The following is a 16,175-nucleotide window of genomic DNA, read 5'->3' as shown; positions in this document are numbered from 1 at the left end:
GGCAGGTAATGCAGATTCGTGCATGTTGACTCATGACCTCCTCTCTAGCGCAGAGCAGAGCCTGGATTTAAAGATCCCTTCCATCGTGTTCTGAAGTAGACACCTTGCTTATTACACCGGATTCAGGCAGGAGGCAAACTTGTAGCTGACGCAAAGAGCTGGACCAGAACCACCCTTAGAGGCCGGGGGCTGACTTGCAAAGTTTAACCAGCCTTCCACTCTCCTCGGCGGCATGAGTCAATATTTTGATGAAGGTAGAAAGCGCACCAGTAATTAAAACACGTTCCAACACGAGGGTAAACTGTACCTTTGTGACGCTCGTCTTCGGCAACCATCCGCTCAAAAACAACAGTGACAACCTGTCGCACAGTGGCTGCTGCGGTATTGTTGGTTATGTTATCTTTCGTAAAGTGAAGTCGAAAGCAAAGAACAACAGCCTGCAGGGTAAAGAGCTCTTGGTTAATTCAACAAGCATTTATGTAATCCCTTCTTCAACAGTTTTATATCTTAGTCAATGAATATGGCTCCTTGTAAGAGGTAGTAAATGATACTCCCAGATATGATGCCCTTGATAATAATGCACATTTATGTAAATATACGTTTCACAACTGATCAGCGTCAGATACGTGGGACGATGTCAAAGTTTTCTAAACCCACGATGAGAAAGAATACGAGACCAGCTGTTCCTCTGGACCCCCAAGCTTCACCTAACCTAAAGCGCTCTGAAGCTTAATTAAGACTAAGGCATTGCAAAACTACTACAATCCTAATTAGGCCCGTTGTTTACTTATCAGGCAATCACGATGCTTTGTAGTTTATTTAAAAGCATGAATAGCTAGTATACTTCGGGAACAACGTATATTTTTTTGTATCGAGAAACACGCTCTCCCATTTCACCATATAAAAAATGAACCGACTAACAGAATTCCAAATTCGTCAAAAAAAGGCAGGAGCAGTGGGTAGTATGAACACATGAGAAATAATTATTTGAAGTAAGAGTTGTTAAAAACAGCCATGAATGTCAGACACAGTAACCACCACACCTGAACGTGCTGTAAAGCAGTTTACTCCACAGTAAAATGCCCCACAGGCTCCAAAAAACGTTTTTGGAGTCCACTCCAAAGCAAAGAAAAGGAAACACAGGAGATAAGGTAAGAAAATGCTTGGAAGAAACTTTGCTTACAGCGTTTAAAGATAAACCTTTTACCCTGAACCCAAACACCATCTTGTGACATCAACTGAAAGAACTGGAGTGTGTCAGTTCTTGCCTTAGTGCTCTAAAAGAGTTGGGTAAGTAGATAGGGCAGGACGAGGATGGGATGCAAGTTATGTTTTCTACAAGAAGTGTATTGTAAATGTATAGATAAGACATGCTGGCCGCTAAAGAAGTTTACTCTTCCGAGTAGATCGCAGAAACATGTCAAAGTAGCAAAGAGATCTTTCACACTAGTATAGAATTGCCTATCAAAATAGCATACCCCATTTTTTTGTTTTCATTTAAGCTCCCTGTATTGGATCACTGTAAACAAAAACATTGAGGATATTGAACGGGAAGTTTAAGAAAAAACGTTCGGTGCCAGCACGCAGCTAAAGGCCCATCAAAGGAGTTCCGCAATTTTTAGATGCTCTACAGTCATAATATTGTTACCCGAGTACCCAAAATGAGAGCTTCAGGATACACTCAGTCATAGCCATTGTATTCTGAGTAAAGAGCTGTAATAACATTTTTGCTGAGAATCTGGCATCCATCATTAATGCCCTGGTTCAAAGGGCCGTAGAAGGCCACTGGTCTCCCCTAATTTAAACAAGCACTGGCAAAGTCAATGTGTCTCACTTTTGAGCTCTACTGGCATTACCAATGGTTTAACCTTTGCCGTACGGCAACCCCGATCCCCAAGCATGAGACAACCACTAAAATATACGCAAGTGCTTTTTTAAATTTTGCTTCCCGATTAGGTCGAGATCAGTAAACAAAAAGAAACAAGCATTGGCAAAGCAAGTAGGTCTGGCATCTGCTGCCAGCCTTCTGACAATTCTTGTTTTTTCATGTTTTTGCTTAACTTTATTGTTTTGGAGTACGCAGGACCCTCATCAAGCTAAAAGAAGCGAAAAAAGGTGTTTGGCCTAAAAAGCATACATTTCCATTGTACCCCTGGCATTGAAGGGAAGTACTTTTTGTGTGGATGTTTCTCTTGTGAAAGGGAAGCATGCCATAGCTTGTAGTATAGTCAGCCAATGGATGATGTGGGGTGATACAGTTCCCCTTAATGCATGCTGGAGTGACTGGAAGACAAATATGAATGGCACCAAACAAAAACTAATGGATGACGTCTGGCTGAAACCCCTATAAGTCACTATGGTATACTCATAACTTTAGTAGAATCAAAACGTCTGGCTAACAGAGACCTAAAAAAGTCAATCAATCTGGCAGGGGCTGTGAGCTTTTGAGAAAGAAAACAAGTAACAAGCAAACAAAAAACAGGGAAGGAAATAAACAAAGAAGGAAACGAGGCAAGACAAAAAAGCACGAAAGAAAAGAAAAAACAAGAAAGAAGGCATGACAGAAAGAAAAAAGGCCAGGAAGAAGGCATGGAAGAAAGAAAGAAAAGCAAGAAAGAAAGAACAAAAGAAAAAAGCAAGAAAGAAAGGAGGCAAGCAAAAAAGTAAAGAAGGAAAGAAGACAAGAAAAAGGCAAGAAGGTAAGAAAAAATACAAGAAGGAAAGAAGGGTAGTGTTACACATGGCATTCTTAGTGTGGTTTTCCCCTAACTTACTGCCTTCAGACCTCCTGTTTTGCTGACCTCGTTTTTGCCGGCCTTAGGACTCTGTACATTTTACAATGCCTAACCAATGCTGAAGTGCTTCTGTTCTCTCCTCGAAACATGGTAACACTGGCTTATACCTAACTGGCACATTTAATCTACCTGTAAGTTTCTAGTAAGGCGGCACTATCTGTGCCCAGGGCCTGTAAATTAAATGCTATTAGTGGGCCTGCAGCACTGATTGTCCCACCCGCTTAAACAGCACTTAAAACACGTCTCAGGCCTGCTATTGCAGCACGTGACGTGTGTGCAGTTTTATATTGTTATTTCGACCTGGCAAAATAAACGTTTTGCCAGGCTAAACCTTCCTTATTAATTGTAACTCTAAGTGTATTTAAATACTGCTGACTGACAAGGTGGGCCGAAGCACTTTTCGGCGAGCAGCACACTGCTCTGATTAATATGTAAAGATCACCCTAGGGTAGGCCATGGATAGCCCAGAGGGTAGGGTGCTATGTATGTAAAATAAGTTGGGCATGTACTTTTAGATTTTGCATGTCCTGGTAGTGAAAAACTCTGAAATTAGCTTTTCACTATTGCAAGGCTTACCACTCCCATAGGATAGCGTTACTTAATTATCAGTCATTTCCAAAGGGGAATAGGTATTCAGTTCATGTTTGGTGTCTTTTAACTTATAATGAAAAATCCTAACTCATGGTGAAGTTGAATTACAATTTTGAAAATGCCACTTTTATAAAGTTGCCATTTTTCTGCCTTAGCCATTAAGCACCTGCAACCAGTCTCTGGGTGACATGAGTGGCAGTAGTTGACAGTTGGGCGTTGTGTATTCCTCCTAGACAGCCACACACAATGGGGAGCTTATGTGTGCCTGGATGGGCCAACACTAGCAGGACGGGTAAGAGGAGTTGGTCCCAGACCCACTTATACTTGAATAGGCTGTGTCATACCTCCACACAAAGGGCTGAGTACCTCTTCGGTCAGTCTGGAGCCAGGACCAGGAGGACAGAGTACCTGCACACTTCAAAGGCCTGCCTCTAGAAGCTTTTCCCCACTTCAAACGCATAACTGGGTATAAATACAGGACCTCGGACACCAGATCTTCAGTACACTTCAGGACTTGTGGCTACTCTACCAGGAAGCATACTTGCTATGCTGCTCAAATTACTTCCACTCTCCTGAAATGTTGCTCTGAAGGACTGCTGCTCCTCTCCCTTCTTGCCTGGGTGAGAAGGATTGAACCTGCAGCTCTTCAACCCAGAAGCCAGAAAGACAAAAGTAAGAAGGAAAGAAGAAAAGAGAAGGAAAAAGAAGGAATGAAAGAAGGAAAGGAAAAAGAAAGAAGAAAAAGAAAGAAAATAACAAAAGGAAAGAACAAAGGAGAGAAAGAGAAGGAAGGAAAAAGAAAGGAAGATAAAAGGAATGAAAGAAGGGAAGAGAAGAAAAGAAAGAAGATAAGGAAAGAAAGGAGGATGGAGTGAAGGAAAGAAGGAATGGCACGGCAAGAAAAAGACAAGGGAAAGAACAAAAGAAAGAAAAAATGACTAAAGAAAGAGAGAAAGAAAGTAAAGAAAGGAAGAAAGAAAATGAGAAGGCAAGAAAAGAAAAAAGACGAGGAAAGAGAAGGAAAGGAAAGAAGGAAAGAAAGAATGGAAAGAGAAGGAAAGAAGAAAATGAGAGAGTGAAAGGAAGGAAGAAAGAGGAGAACAGAAGAAAACTGAAATAAAGAAGGAAAGAAGGACGGATGTGCGGAAGGAATGAGAATGAAAGGAATGAAAAGGTAAGAAAAAAGAAAGAGAAGGAAAGCCAAGAAAAGGAAAGACAAAAGGAAGGAAGAAAAGGGAAGAACAAAGGGAAGAAAGAGAAGGAAGGCAAGAGAAGTTAAGAGAACAGAAGGAAACAGAAGGAAAGAGAAAGAAAGAGAGAAGGAAAGGAAGAGGATGGAGTGAAGGAAAGCGAAGGAAATAAGGAATGAAAAGGCAAGTAAAAAGAAGACAAGGGGCGTGGCCTGACTCAGGATGGTGTAGGACGTGTTCTCGCCTCTCCGATCCCCCCCACACTAAATCAATGACCATCCACAGCACGGGACCGGCCCTGGGAGGTGTAAACGCCGAGGGAGGCTTGTTGGTCCTCTCATCCACTCATCTAAAGACGATCTGTCTGCTGCTTTTCCACCAGACCTGGCAAACACCAGCGGCCCCCGGCAGGGAATTGGGCATGCACAGCCGCCATCTTGACTCCCCGTACCTAACACAGTGAGGCTGTGGGGGCTGCTTGGGTGATTAGGGACCTGACGGAGGGTTGCATGCTGCAAGACCATTTCCATTCCTGCCTGGATCATCATCGAATTGGGGCCCCGATCACGGCTTGTCGGCCTGCAGCGAAACACTGCGAACACCCTTTGCACTGCTTTGGTTCTCAGCGGTGTGCCATGGAGGCCTCAGCTGCGATGAACCAGCCTGGGACTGCGTTGCTTCCTGTGGAGGCGCGGCAGCAGCTGCAGGACATCACAAATGGCTGGGCTAGAGTCTACCAGCTCTGCGCATCGGGAACTGGCAGCATCAGAAGCCCCGTGACCGGAGCAGCCTAGGCCCTGAGGTGAGCTGCCTGCTCCCAGCCATTGCGTCCACATCTGTCCTTGGTCATGCCTGCCACTCCCCCAGTCCCCCCTAAGGTTTTGGGACCCTGGGGAGGGCACAAACTGAGGTAAGAGGGCATGCGAGAGTGGTGGTCCTCGTTGGGCCCCCATCAGGAGTGAGTCAGCACAAGTACTGTCCCCCAAAGTATATGGACCACTGCATCGCAGGGAAGGCCTGGGTGACCCACTTGGCATCTGGCACATCTTGTGGCTGCTGACAATGGGCTCCTGAAGGACATCTGATGCCTGAACACGATTTGCTGCCCCCAAGGCCTTGTTTGTTTGAAAACCCCACCTTCTTCCTCCATTTCTCTGATTGGCTCCACCATCTGTGTGAGGCCTTGCACCTCTCCCTCTTGAACAAGTCTGCTTGGTGGAAGGTCTGACCAGAAACAATGATTCAGCACGGTTTTTACATGCCAGAGGCTTCTGAGGAGTGTGACCCTCCAGGCATGCTCATTGTTACAGCGGAGGGGACACCTAGGACCCTGCCACAAGTCCTCATAGGGTTTGGAACTGCTCCTGAGCCACCCCTGTTGTCTGGGCTATCAACCTGCTTCAATGACCAATGACTACAACCTCTTTGTAAACATTGGTCTATCTGCGAAAAGGAAGGATGTGTCTCATCCTCCCCGACGCAGCTTGACTCCTCTTGCCTTTAACCAACTGGTCACAGATTTTCTGCCCTCGTGCTGCCCTGGAGCTGTTGTCTCCCTTGAACTATGCCTTGCAACAAACCCACCAAAGAGGTACCTATAACTTCACTTTGGGGCAAGTCTATTGAGATGGAACAGGACAGATGCGCTCAAACCCATGACAAGCCTATATTTTCCAATTTCTCCACGAAATCCACTCAGAAATTGGTTCCTTGAAATCGGATCTCAAGAGCTCTATCAAGGACATCAAGGGGGATGTCACTGAGTTAGGTGAGAGAGTGGATGATTTGCAGCACACAGTTGATGCCAGATCAGAAGACCAGGGGATCCTGTGGTGGCGATTAATAACTCTGTAGAAGCAGCACATCGAACTTCAGGCTAAACAGGAAGACTTTGAGAATCGTAGCCGCCTCAATAATATTCGTATCTGAGGGGTACAAAGCGAGCCGAAGGATATGACATCATGGCATTCAGGACAGCTCTCCTCCAGTCTATCCGGGGCAATGAAGATGCTTCTCCACAGGTCTTGGACAGGGCACACTGGGTGGCCTCCGCCCCGGGTCACCCTATCAGAGCCCCTGGCATCCTGTCCCCAGTTCACTTCTTCACCGAAAAGGAAGCGATCCCCGTAAGAATGCTGATCTGGTCTACCAGGGTTGCATGACACAGCTCTACCAGGAACTTTCTTCCAGTATGCTATGGCGCAGGAGAGAGTTGAAACCGATCACAGATAAACTACGGGGCATGGACATTAAATATCAGTGGGGCCATCCACTTGCATTGATTTTTTGAATGGGAATGGATACGTGACACGTTGAGTTCCCTTACAGAGATGAGAAAAAATATTGGACATAGCTCCAGGAGACAGGGTGGAATTCTCCTCCTTGACTGATACCTCTCCAGACCTCACTTGAAACCTACAAGGACTACAGTTAAACATCAGCGTCTGGACAAACGGGCAGATGTATTGACAACCCAGGAAACAAAACAAGGCATTATCCAATGTCTACGAAGACTGGATGTGGCGGTGACTCTGACACGTTCCCTCGTTGGCTCCATCTGAGAGAGGCGGTGCCGGCCCGATGGGACACTCACGCCTCATGACTCATCACAGTTGATATGGCCATTCTTTTCTGCTTCCACTGGCAAATATGGGGGGATCTGGGGAGGGCCCCTCGTGACTGTTCTGCTCCACCTTCCTCCTTACCCAGAGGTCACCCTCCAGCGACTCGGTACCCAAGAGGATGACTCCTTCAACGAGACACAAACACTGACCAAGAACTCCCATGGACAGCGGACCTGTCCAGAAGAAACCATCTTTAAAGAATAAGAAGCTTGCCTGCGGAACCGCAAAACCAGACACCAGAAGTTTCCACTGCACCCGACACCCCTGGCCTGAGGCCAAGTGGTCAACCTGTCCAGTGAAGGTTCCCCGGTGCTTCTGACCAAGAGTCCACCATGGGCTGACCTCTGTTGGACTCCCCAGCAACGCCTGCAGTCTAAATCTGAGGGCTTCCCCCGACCTGCCTGGTGAGCTGATTCTGACATCTAAAGATACCCCTGCACCCGTAGCCCCTGGTCTTTGGAAAGCTGAACCAACCGTGTCCCTACGACCTCTGGCATCTCAACTAACCTGGCTGGGAAGCTGTGGGTTGACCTCTCCCAGCCTCCTGGCCAGAACCTGCAGCCCATTTCTGGAAGTCATTTCCTCCACTGAAATACGTTGTGCGCCCGAAGCTGTGTTGGCACTCTGCACCCGGCCACCCCTGAGCTCCTTAGGGTGTTTGTTTGGTGCTGCCTTGTGGCCCCCCTTGTACTTACCTAAACTCCAGGAGATTGGCCCCTAACCCTGCTTTACTCACCTGCGAGCAGCGTTGCACCGGATAACCCCGGTCTCCATTGGATAGCATTGGATGGACGATGCCATGTTGACACTCTGCACCCGGCCACCCATGGCCGTTAAGAGAGTAAGTTTGGTGTTGACTTGTGGTGCTGCAGTGCTCGCCTCAACCCCAGAGACCAACCTATGTCACCACTGGTACTTACCTGTGAGCAGCCCATCAACTTCCCCCTGTGCTGCGGTGGGTGCACCTTGGGTACCAACTTTTGAAACAGCAAAGTATTGTTTAATTTATAAACTGCTTATCTTATAACGAAGTTCTTTGGTTCAAAGCATATATAAAAGCAACAGGTTTTTTTCCTAAATTGGTCTCGGATGTATTCTTTGTGTCTGCGTCTCATTTATTGCCTCTGTGAGTACAACAAATGCTCAACATGACTCCTTGATAAGTCTAGCTGCTCGCCCACACTACCACAAATAGAGCTCTAGACCCATCTAATTCTGCCTCTGCACATTTTTTGGGATCCACTGGACTCCCTGCACTGGGTACTTCATTTTAGTACAATATATAGGGAGTTATCTTCCTACACCTTGGTTATAAAAGCTCTAGAACAAAAGGACAAGGGAAACTTCACTCACTGCAACAAAAGACAGCTAGCAATACTCAGGGGCCAGTTGCGATCACACAGGATGAATAGCGCAGAGCGTTCTCTCCTGGTGCTCAAGCAATGGTATTATGAGGGAGGCAATCAGGTCGGTGCACTCCTGCTCAACTGTTGCGACTGGCTCAGGCCACAGCTCATATGGCTAAGCGGATGTCCTCGGACGGGGTATGGGCCATCTTGGAACACGACAAACAACAAGAATTCCGCTCATGCTCTCCACAACCAGGAAGATGTTCCCCAAACGCTAATTGATTCCTATCTTGTAGCATGTAATTGGACTCTGCTCCTCTAGGCTCATGCAAAAGAACTCAGATCAAATTGGAGGAGCTCCATCTTGCACTCCTGGCTCCCCCGCTGGGTAAAACCCCAGGATCAGATGGTATCCCGGTCAGTTTCAATAGGCTCTTCCTCACTAATCTGGGTGAACATCTGATATGGCTCTAACTCCTTTGCACATACTACAGGCTTTACCCCCTCTATGGCAGCAGAAGAAATCTCTCTAATCTTTAAGCCGGATAAAGACCCTACACTCTATTCTTCCTATTGCTCTCTTAAATACAGATGCCAAACTCCATACTAAAATCTTTTCCGCTGGGCTTGACCGATACCTCACAAGAATCACTGATACGGAGCACGTGGGTTTTATCTGTAAATGTCAGGGCGCAGATAATGTACGCAGGGTGGCACATATGGTAGAAAAGGTCGACCGCCACCAGATTCCATACTGCCTTCTTGCACTGGATGCGGAAAAGGCATTTGACTGAGTGAATTTGGCTTTTTTACGTTCCAGTCAAAATCGGGTAGGGACCAAATATGATTTCTAGGACCATGGCCTATTACATGGCTCCCAGTGACCAGTGTCTGCATTAACGATCGCGCTATGGACCCTATCCTCCTCAGTGGAGGTACTAGACAGGGCTGGCCCCTGTCACTGCTCTTCTTTGCCCTTGCAGTTGACCTGCTGGCCATCACTATTCATGGCGATAGAGTGTATCCCTTTTGGAGGGCCGACACGTAAGGTTAATTTGCAGGCAGCCTGCTCCTTACTCTGACGCACCCAGCCACTTCCCTCTCAGTAGTAGTGTCTTGCCTTAATGCCTTTGGTGCAATATCAGGCTTTAAGGTTAATATGGCTAAATCGAGCATCCTTAAACTGATGATCCCAAAGTCTGAAACATCCCTATTGTAGGGATTGGCCCCTTTTTTCTGGTAGCCTACAGCGATAAGATATCTGAGCCTTATCTTGACTCCCACACTCTCCTCTTAGACAGCAGCCAACTGGCTGCTGTTGCAACACGCAACATTGGAAGATCTTCAATGGTAGAAACCTCTCTATATATCATGGTTGGGGAAGATTAACGTGATTAAGATGAACATTCCACCTCATGCTCTGTACCCCTTCTAAGCTCTCCCCACCCCAATCCCACAGGATGAAATTGCATGACTACAGCACAACTTCTGTACATTTATATGGAATGGGAAGGGCCCCGAATTTCCTTGACCCTTTTGGTGCAGACATGCAATAGAGGGGGTATGGCTTGTCCTTATCAGCTAGAATATAATTGGGCAGCACACCTGCGATTTCTTTTCTCCTGGGTTGCACATGAGAGTGAGTGCCACTGGTTCCACATGGACAGGGCAGTGGCATGTAGACCCCTTTGGGACCTGGCCTGGCTAATCAAACATGTGCTCCCTGGCAGCGCCTATGCTGCCAAACCAACTAAGACAGTTTTAGATATCTGGGACTAACTGGCCTTAACAAAGGGACTGATGACTTTCCCCTCACCCAACACACTGATTGCCGCAACCCAGAATTCACCCCTGCTCTGGCTCCGAGCATTTTTAGCGCTTGGACGGACAAGGACTGCAGGATCTATGGGACCTTCATATGTCTTCTTGTAAAATCCTTTGACCAATGCAAAGCTGAATTCCATCTCCTTGATTCTGCTAAGCTGCAGTACCTACAGCTGCGGCATTGGGCACTCCATTCCTAAGTCTACCTGGCCTTTCAAGAGCCTGGTTAGAGATTACGACAGATCAAAGGGCCTAACATCCAGCATATATTGTACGCCTCAACACTATGCCTCTCAACAAACACCCCTCTCAGCTACTCTAGGACAAAGAATTCCCAAAGGAGATGGCGTCCAAGCAATGGGATACTTTATGGCGCAAAATCCCTAAGATGTACTGTGGCCTCTCTTTACGGGAAACAGCCTTAAAGCTCATATTCCAGTAGTATCATACACCTACCCGATATCCGAAATCTTCCTCTGCTCTTTTGTTGGCGATGCAGCCTGGAAAGTGGTGACTTTACACGCATATGGTGGTCCTGCTCCATCATCAACAACTTTTTCCCCATCCCTGCCAACTGTCATTAGGTAATCCTGGGACTACACTCCCTCAGTCTTGCAGCCATGATTCATGTTGATTCAGCGCTCATCTCCTTCATGTTGCAGACAGTCAGGCAATTGATGACTGGAAACAAATATCACCGCCTTCTGTAGCGCAGTGGTTCCCACACCTGTGGCATGTTCTGGCAATGGAATAATTGTCTCTCAAGCTGGCAGGTACAGACATTAAATTACAAAAGATATGGCAACACCACATTAGATACCTCTTGCGCTTAGAGTTCACTTGCTTCAACCCACCAAAACTCAAAGCATTAGATCTCTTTATCTGACTCCAGCAGAACTGACTTTCCTAATCCCACAAAAGCACCCAGAGGAATAGTCCTGTCCAAACTGCCAAGCCAGGTCCTCCCAGGACCAGAAACAAGCATCTTGGGACCGGTTTCAGGGTATCACCCCTCATCAGCCAGGTTGGATCCAGTGGTGCAGCGAGCAAAGGAAGGCTATGTCCACAGCGCAATCGATAATTTTTTAAGCCTACGTCTCTCCCTCTATTATGAAAATGTCACTTACCCAGTGTACATCTGTTCGTGGCATCAGTCGCAGTAGATTCGCATGTTCTGCAATAGCTCACCATCTGGTGTTGGGCCGGAGTGTTACAAGTTGTTTTTCTTCGAAGAAGTCTTTCGAGTCACGGGACCGAGTGACTCCTCCTTTTGTCTCCATTGCGCATGGGCGTCGACTCCATCTTCGATTGTTTTTCCCCGCAGAGGGTGAGGTAGGAGTTGAATTGCAGTAATAGTGCCCATGCAATGGAGTGACTAAGTATGCACCTATTTAAGGTTGAGATGATACATATATAAATAATTGAAGGTAACTTCCAAACTGCTACAGGCTTCCGGGGAGGCGGGTGGGCACATGCGAATCTACTGCGACTGATGCCACGAACAGATGTACACTGGGTAAGTGACATTTTCAGTTCGATGGCATCTGTCGCTGTAGATACGCATGTTCTGCATAGACTAGTAAGCAGTTATTTCCCCAAAAGCGGTGGATCAGCCTGTAGGAGTGGAAGTAGTGTGAAATAATGTCCTTAATACGGCTTGACCTACTGTGGCTTGTTGTGCGGATAACACGTCTACACAGTAGTGCTTGGTGAATGTGTGAGGCGTAGACCATGTGGCTGCCTTACATATTTCTTGCATTGGGATGTTTCCTAGAAAGGCCATGGTAGCACCTTTCTTTCTGGTTGAGTGTGCCCTTGGTGTAATGGGCAGCTGTCGTTTAGCTTTAAGGTAGCAGATTTGGATGCATTTAACTATCCATCTGGCTATACCTTGTTTTGAAATTGGGTTTCCTGCATGAGGTTTTTGAAATGCAATAAAGAGTTGTTTAGTCTTTCTGATGTTTTTTGTTCTGTCAATGTAATACATCAATGCTCTTTTGACATCTAATGTATGTAGTGCCCTTTCAGCTACGGTATCTGGCTGTGGAAAGAACACTGGAAGTTCCACTGTTTGATTTAGATGGAACGGTGAAATAACCTTTGGCAAAAATTTAGGATTGGTCCTTAGGACGACTTTATTTTTGTGTAGTTGTATAAAAGGTTCCTGTATAGTAAACGCCTGAATCTCGCTTACTCTTCTCAGGGAAGTAATGGCGATGAGAAATGCCACCTTCCAGGTTAGGAACTGTATGTCGCAGGAGTGCATGGGTTCAAAAGGTGGACCCATAAGTCTAGTTAGGACAACATTTAGGTTCCATGAAGGAACAGGTAGTGTTCTTGGTGGTATAATTCTCCTAAGGCCCTCCATGAATGCTTTAATGACTGGTATTTTATATAGGGAAGTTGAATAGGTAGTCTGCAGGTATGCAGATATTGCTGCAAGGTGAATCTTAATGGAAGAGAAAGCTAGGTTAGATTTTTGTAAGTGAAGCAAGTAACCCACTACATGTTCTGGAGTTGTGTGTAATGGTTGTATTTGATTAATATGGCAGTAGCAAACAAACCTCTTCCATTTACTTGCATAGCAGTGCCTGGTGGATGGCCTTCTTGCTTGTTTTATGACTTCCATACATTCTTGGGTAAGTTGTAAGTGCCCAAATTCTAGGATTTCAGGAGCCAGATTGCTAGATTCAGCGATGCTGGATCTGGGTGTCTGAACTTTTGGTTGTGCTGTGTCAACAGATCTGGCCTGTTGGGCAATTTGATGCAGGGTACCACTGATAGGTCTAGTAGCGTTGTGTACCAGGGTTGCCTTGCCCAAGTTGGTGCTATCAATATGAGTTTGAGTTTGCTTTGACTGAGTTTGTTTACCAGGTAAGGAAGGAGAGGGAGAGGAGGAAAAGCGTAAGCAAATATCCCTGACCAGTTCATCCATAGGGCATTGCCTTGGGATTGTTTGTGTGGGTATCTGGATGCGAAGTTTTGGCATTTTGCGTTCTCCCTTGTCGCAAACAAGTCTATCTGAGGTGTTCCCCAGAGTTTGAAATAAGTGTTCAGAATTTGGGGGTGAATTTCCCATTCGTGGACCTGTTGGTGATCTCGAGAGAGATTGTCTGCGAGTTGATTTTGTATCCCTGGTATAAACTGTGCAATTAGGCGAATTTGGTTGTGAATTGCCCAATGCCAAATTTTTTGTGCTAGCAGGCTTAACTGCGTGGAGTGCGTCCCCCCCTGCTTGTTTAGATAATACATTGTTGTCATGTTGTCTGTTTTGACGAGAATGTATTTGTGAACTATTATTGGTTGGAAAGCCTTTAGTGCTTGAAAAACTGCTAGAAGTTCTAGGTGATTGATATGCAGTTGTGTTTGATGTACGTTCCATTGTCCTTGTATGCTGTGTTGATCGAGGTGTGCTCCCCACCCTGTCATGGAAGCATCTGTTGTTATTACGTATTGTGGCACTGGGTCTTGGAAAGGCCGCCCCTTGTTTAAATTTATGTTGTTCCACCACAGAAGCGAGAGGTAAGTTTGGCGGTCTATTAACACCAGATCTAAAAGGTGACCCTGTGCTTGAGACCACTGTGATGCTAGGCATTGTTGTAAGGGCCTCATGTGCAGTCTTGCGTTTGGGACAATGGCTATGCATGATGACATCATGCCTAGGAGTTGTAATACCATCTTTGCCTGTATCTTTTGTGTTGGATACATGCGTTGTATGATGGTGTTGAAATTTTGAATTCTTTGTGGACTTGGAGTGGCTACTCCTTTTGATGTGTCTATTATGGCTCCCAGGTATTGTTGTACCTTGCGTGGCAGAATTTTGGATTTTGTGAAATTGACGGTGAACCCTAGTTTGAAGAGGGTTTGTATGATCTGATTTGTGTGATTTGAGCACTGTTTGAACGAATGGGCCTTGATTAGCCAGTCGTCCAAATATGGGAACACATGTATTTGCTGCCTTCTTATGTGTGCAGCGACTACCGCTAGACATTTGGTAAAGACTCTTGGTGCGGTTGTTAATCCGAAAGGCAGTACCTTGAATTGGTAATGTATTCCTTTGAATACAAACCTTAGGTATTTCCTGTGCGATGGGTGTATTGGTATATGGAAATAAGCATCCTTGAGGTCTAAAGTTGCCATGTAGTCGTGTAGTTTTAGCAATGGCAATACTTCTTGTAGTGTGACCATGTGGAAGTGGTCTGATTTGATGAAAGTGTTCACTACTCTGAGGTCTAGGATTGGTCTCAGTGTTTTGTCCTTCTTTGGTATCAGAAAGTACAGTGAGTAAACTCCTGTGTTTATTTGTGTGTTTGGCACTAATTCGATTGCATTCTTTTGCAATAGTGCCTGCACTTCTATCTCCAGGAGATTGGAATGGTGTGTTGTTAAATTTTGTGCTTTTGGTGGTATGTTTGGAGGGAATTGTAGAAATTCTATGCAATAACCATGTTGGATAATTGCTAGAACCCAAGTGTCTGTAGTGATTTCCTCCCATGCTTTGTAATAATGGCCTATTCTTCCCCCCACTGGTGTTGTGTGGAGGGGGTGAGTGACCTGTGAGTCACTGTTTAGTAGTAGGGGCTTTGGGGCTTTGAAATCTTCCTCTATTTCTAGGGAATTGCCCTCCTCTATATTGTCCCCGAAAACCTCCTCTATACTGTCCCTGGTAACTGGACGGTGTGGCTTGTGAGGTGCTGGCTTGTGTGCTTTGACCTCGAAACCCCCCTCGAAAGGGCGTTTTACGGAATGTGCTGTAATTCCCTCTGCTCTGCGGGGAGTAGAGTGCGCCCATGGCTTTGGCAGTGTCCGTATCTTTTTTGAGTTTCTCAATCGCTGTGTCCACTTCTGGACCGAACAGTTCTTTTTCATTAAAAGGCATATTGAGAACTGCTTGTTGAATCTCTGGTTTAAATCCAGACGTTCGGAGCCATGCATGCCTTCTGATAGTTACAGATGTATTAATTGTCCGTGCAGCTGTATCTGCAGCGTCCATGGAGGAGCGGATCTGGTTGTTGGAAATGGTCTGTCCCTCCTCAACCACTTGTTTTGCCCTATTTTGTAAGTCCTTGGGCAGATGTTCAATGAGATGTTGCATCTCGTCCCAGTGGGCTCTGTCATAGCGCGCAAGTAGTGCCTGGGAGTTCGCGATGCGCCACTGGTTTGCAGCTTGTGCTGCGACTCTTTTACCAGCTGCATCGAACTTGCGGCTTTCTTTATCTGGGGGTGGTGCATCTCCAGATGTGTGAGAGTTGGCCCTTTTCCTAGCTGCTCCTACAACGACAGAGTCTGGTGGCAGCTGTGTAGTGATGAAAGCCGGGTCTGTAGGAGGCGCCTTATACTTTTTTTCCACCCTTGGTGTGATTGCCCTACTTTTGACCGGCTCCTTAAAGATGTCTTTTGCGTGCCGGAGCATACCAGGGAGCATAGGCAGGCTTTGGTAGGAGCTGTGGGTGGAGGAGAGGGTGTTGAATAAGAAATCATCCTCGACCTGTTCTGAGTGGAGGCTTACGTTGTGAAATTGTGCTGCTCTAGCCACCACTTGAGAATACGCGGTGCTGTCTTCTGGTGGAGATGGCTTTGTAGGGTATGCCTCCGGACTGTTATCTGACACTGGGGCGTCGTATAGGTCCCATGCGTCCTGATCTTGGTCACCCTGGCTCATGGTGGTGTGAGCTGGGGAGTGTGATGGAGTTTGTGCTGGTGAGACGTTAATCACAGGCGGAGGAGAGGGTGGTGGGGTAACTCTTTTCACCACTTTTGGTTGTGGTGTCTGTTCCGTCTGGAACTCCAACCTTCTCTTTC

General features: G+C 46.3%; 1 protein-coding gene across 1 annotated transcript in view; it reads right to left on the bottom strand.

Annotated features, from left to right (window-relative positions):
- MON2 (MON2 homolog, regulator of endosome-to-Golgi trafficking) overlaps window positions 1-16,175 on the bottom strand; it is a 775,721-nt gene that overhangs the window by 651,159 nt on the left and 108,387 nt on the right. The window contains 1 exon segment of the mRNA XM_069229077.1: window positions 308-437. Within this exon segment, the coding sequence (XP_069085178.1) occupies window positions 308-437 (130 nt within the window).

The sequence above is a fragment of the Pleurodeles waltl genome, chromosome 4_1 (genome assembly GCF_031143425.1).
Source record: "Pleurodeles waltl isolate 20211129_DDA chromosome 4_1, aPleWal1.hap1.20221129, whole genome shotgun sequence".
NCBI lineage: Eukaryota > Metazoa > Chordata > Amphibia > Caudata > Salamandridae > Pleurodeles > Pleurodeles waltl.
Note: the sequence above shows the minus strand (reverse complement) of the source record. Positions and strands in the feature narration are given on the sequence as shown.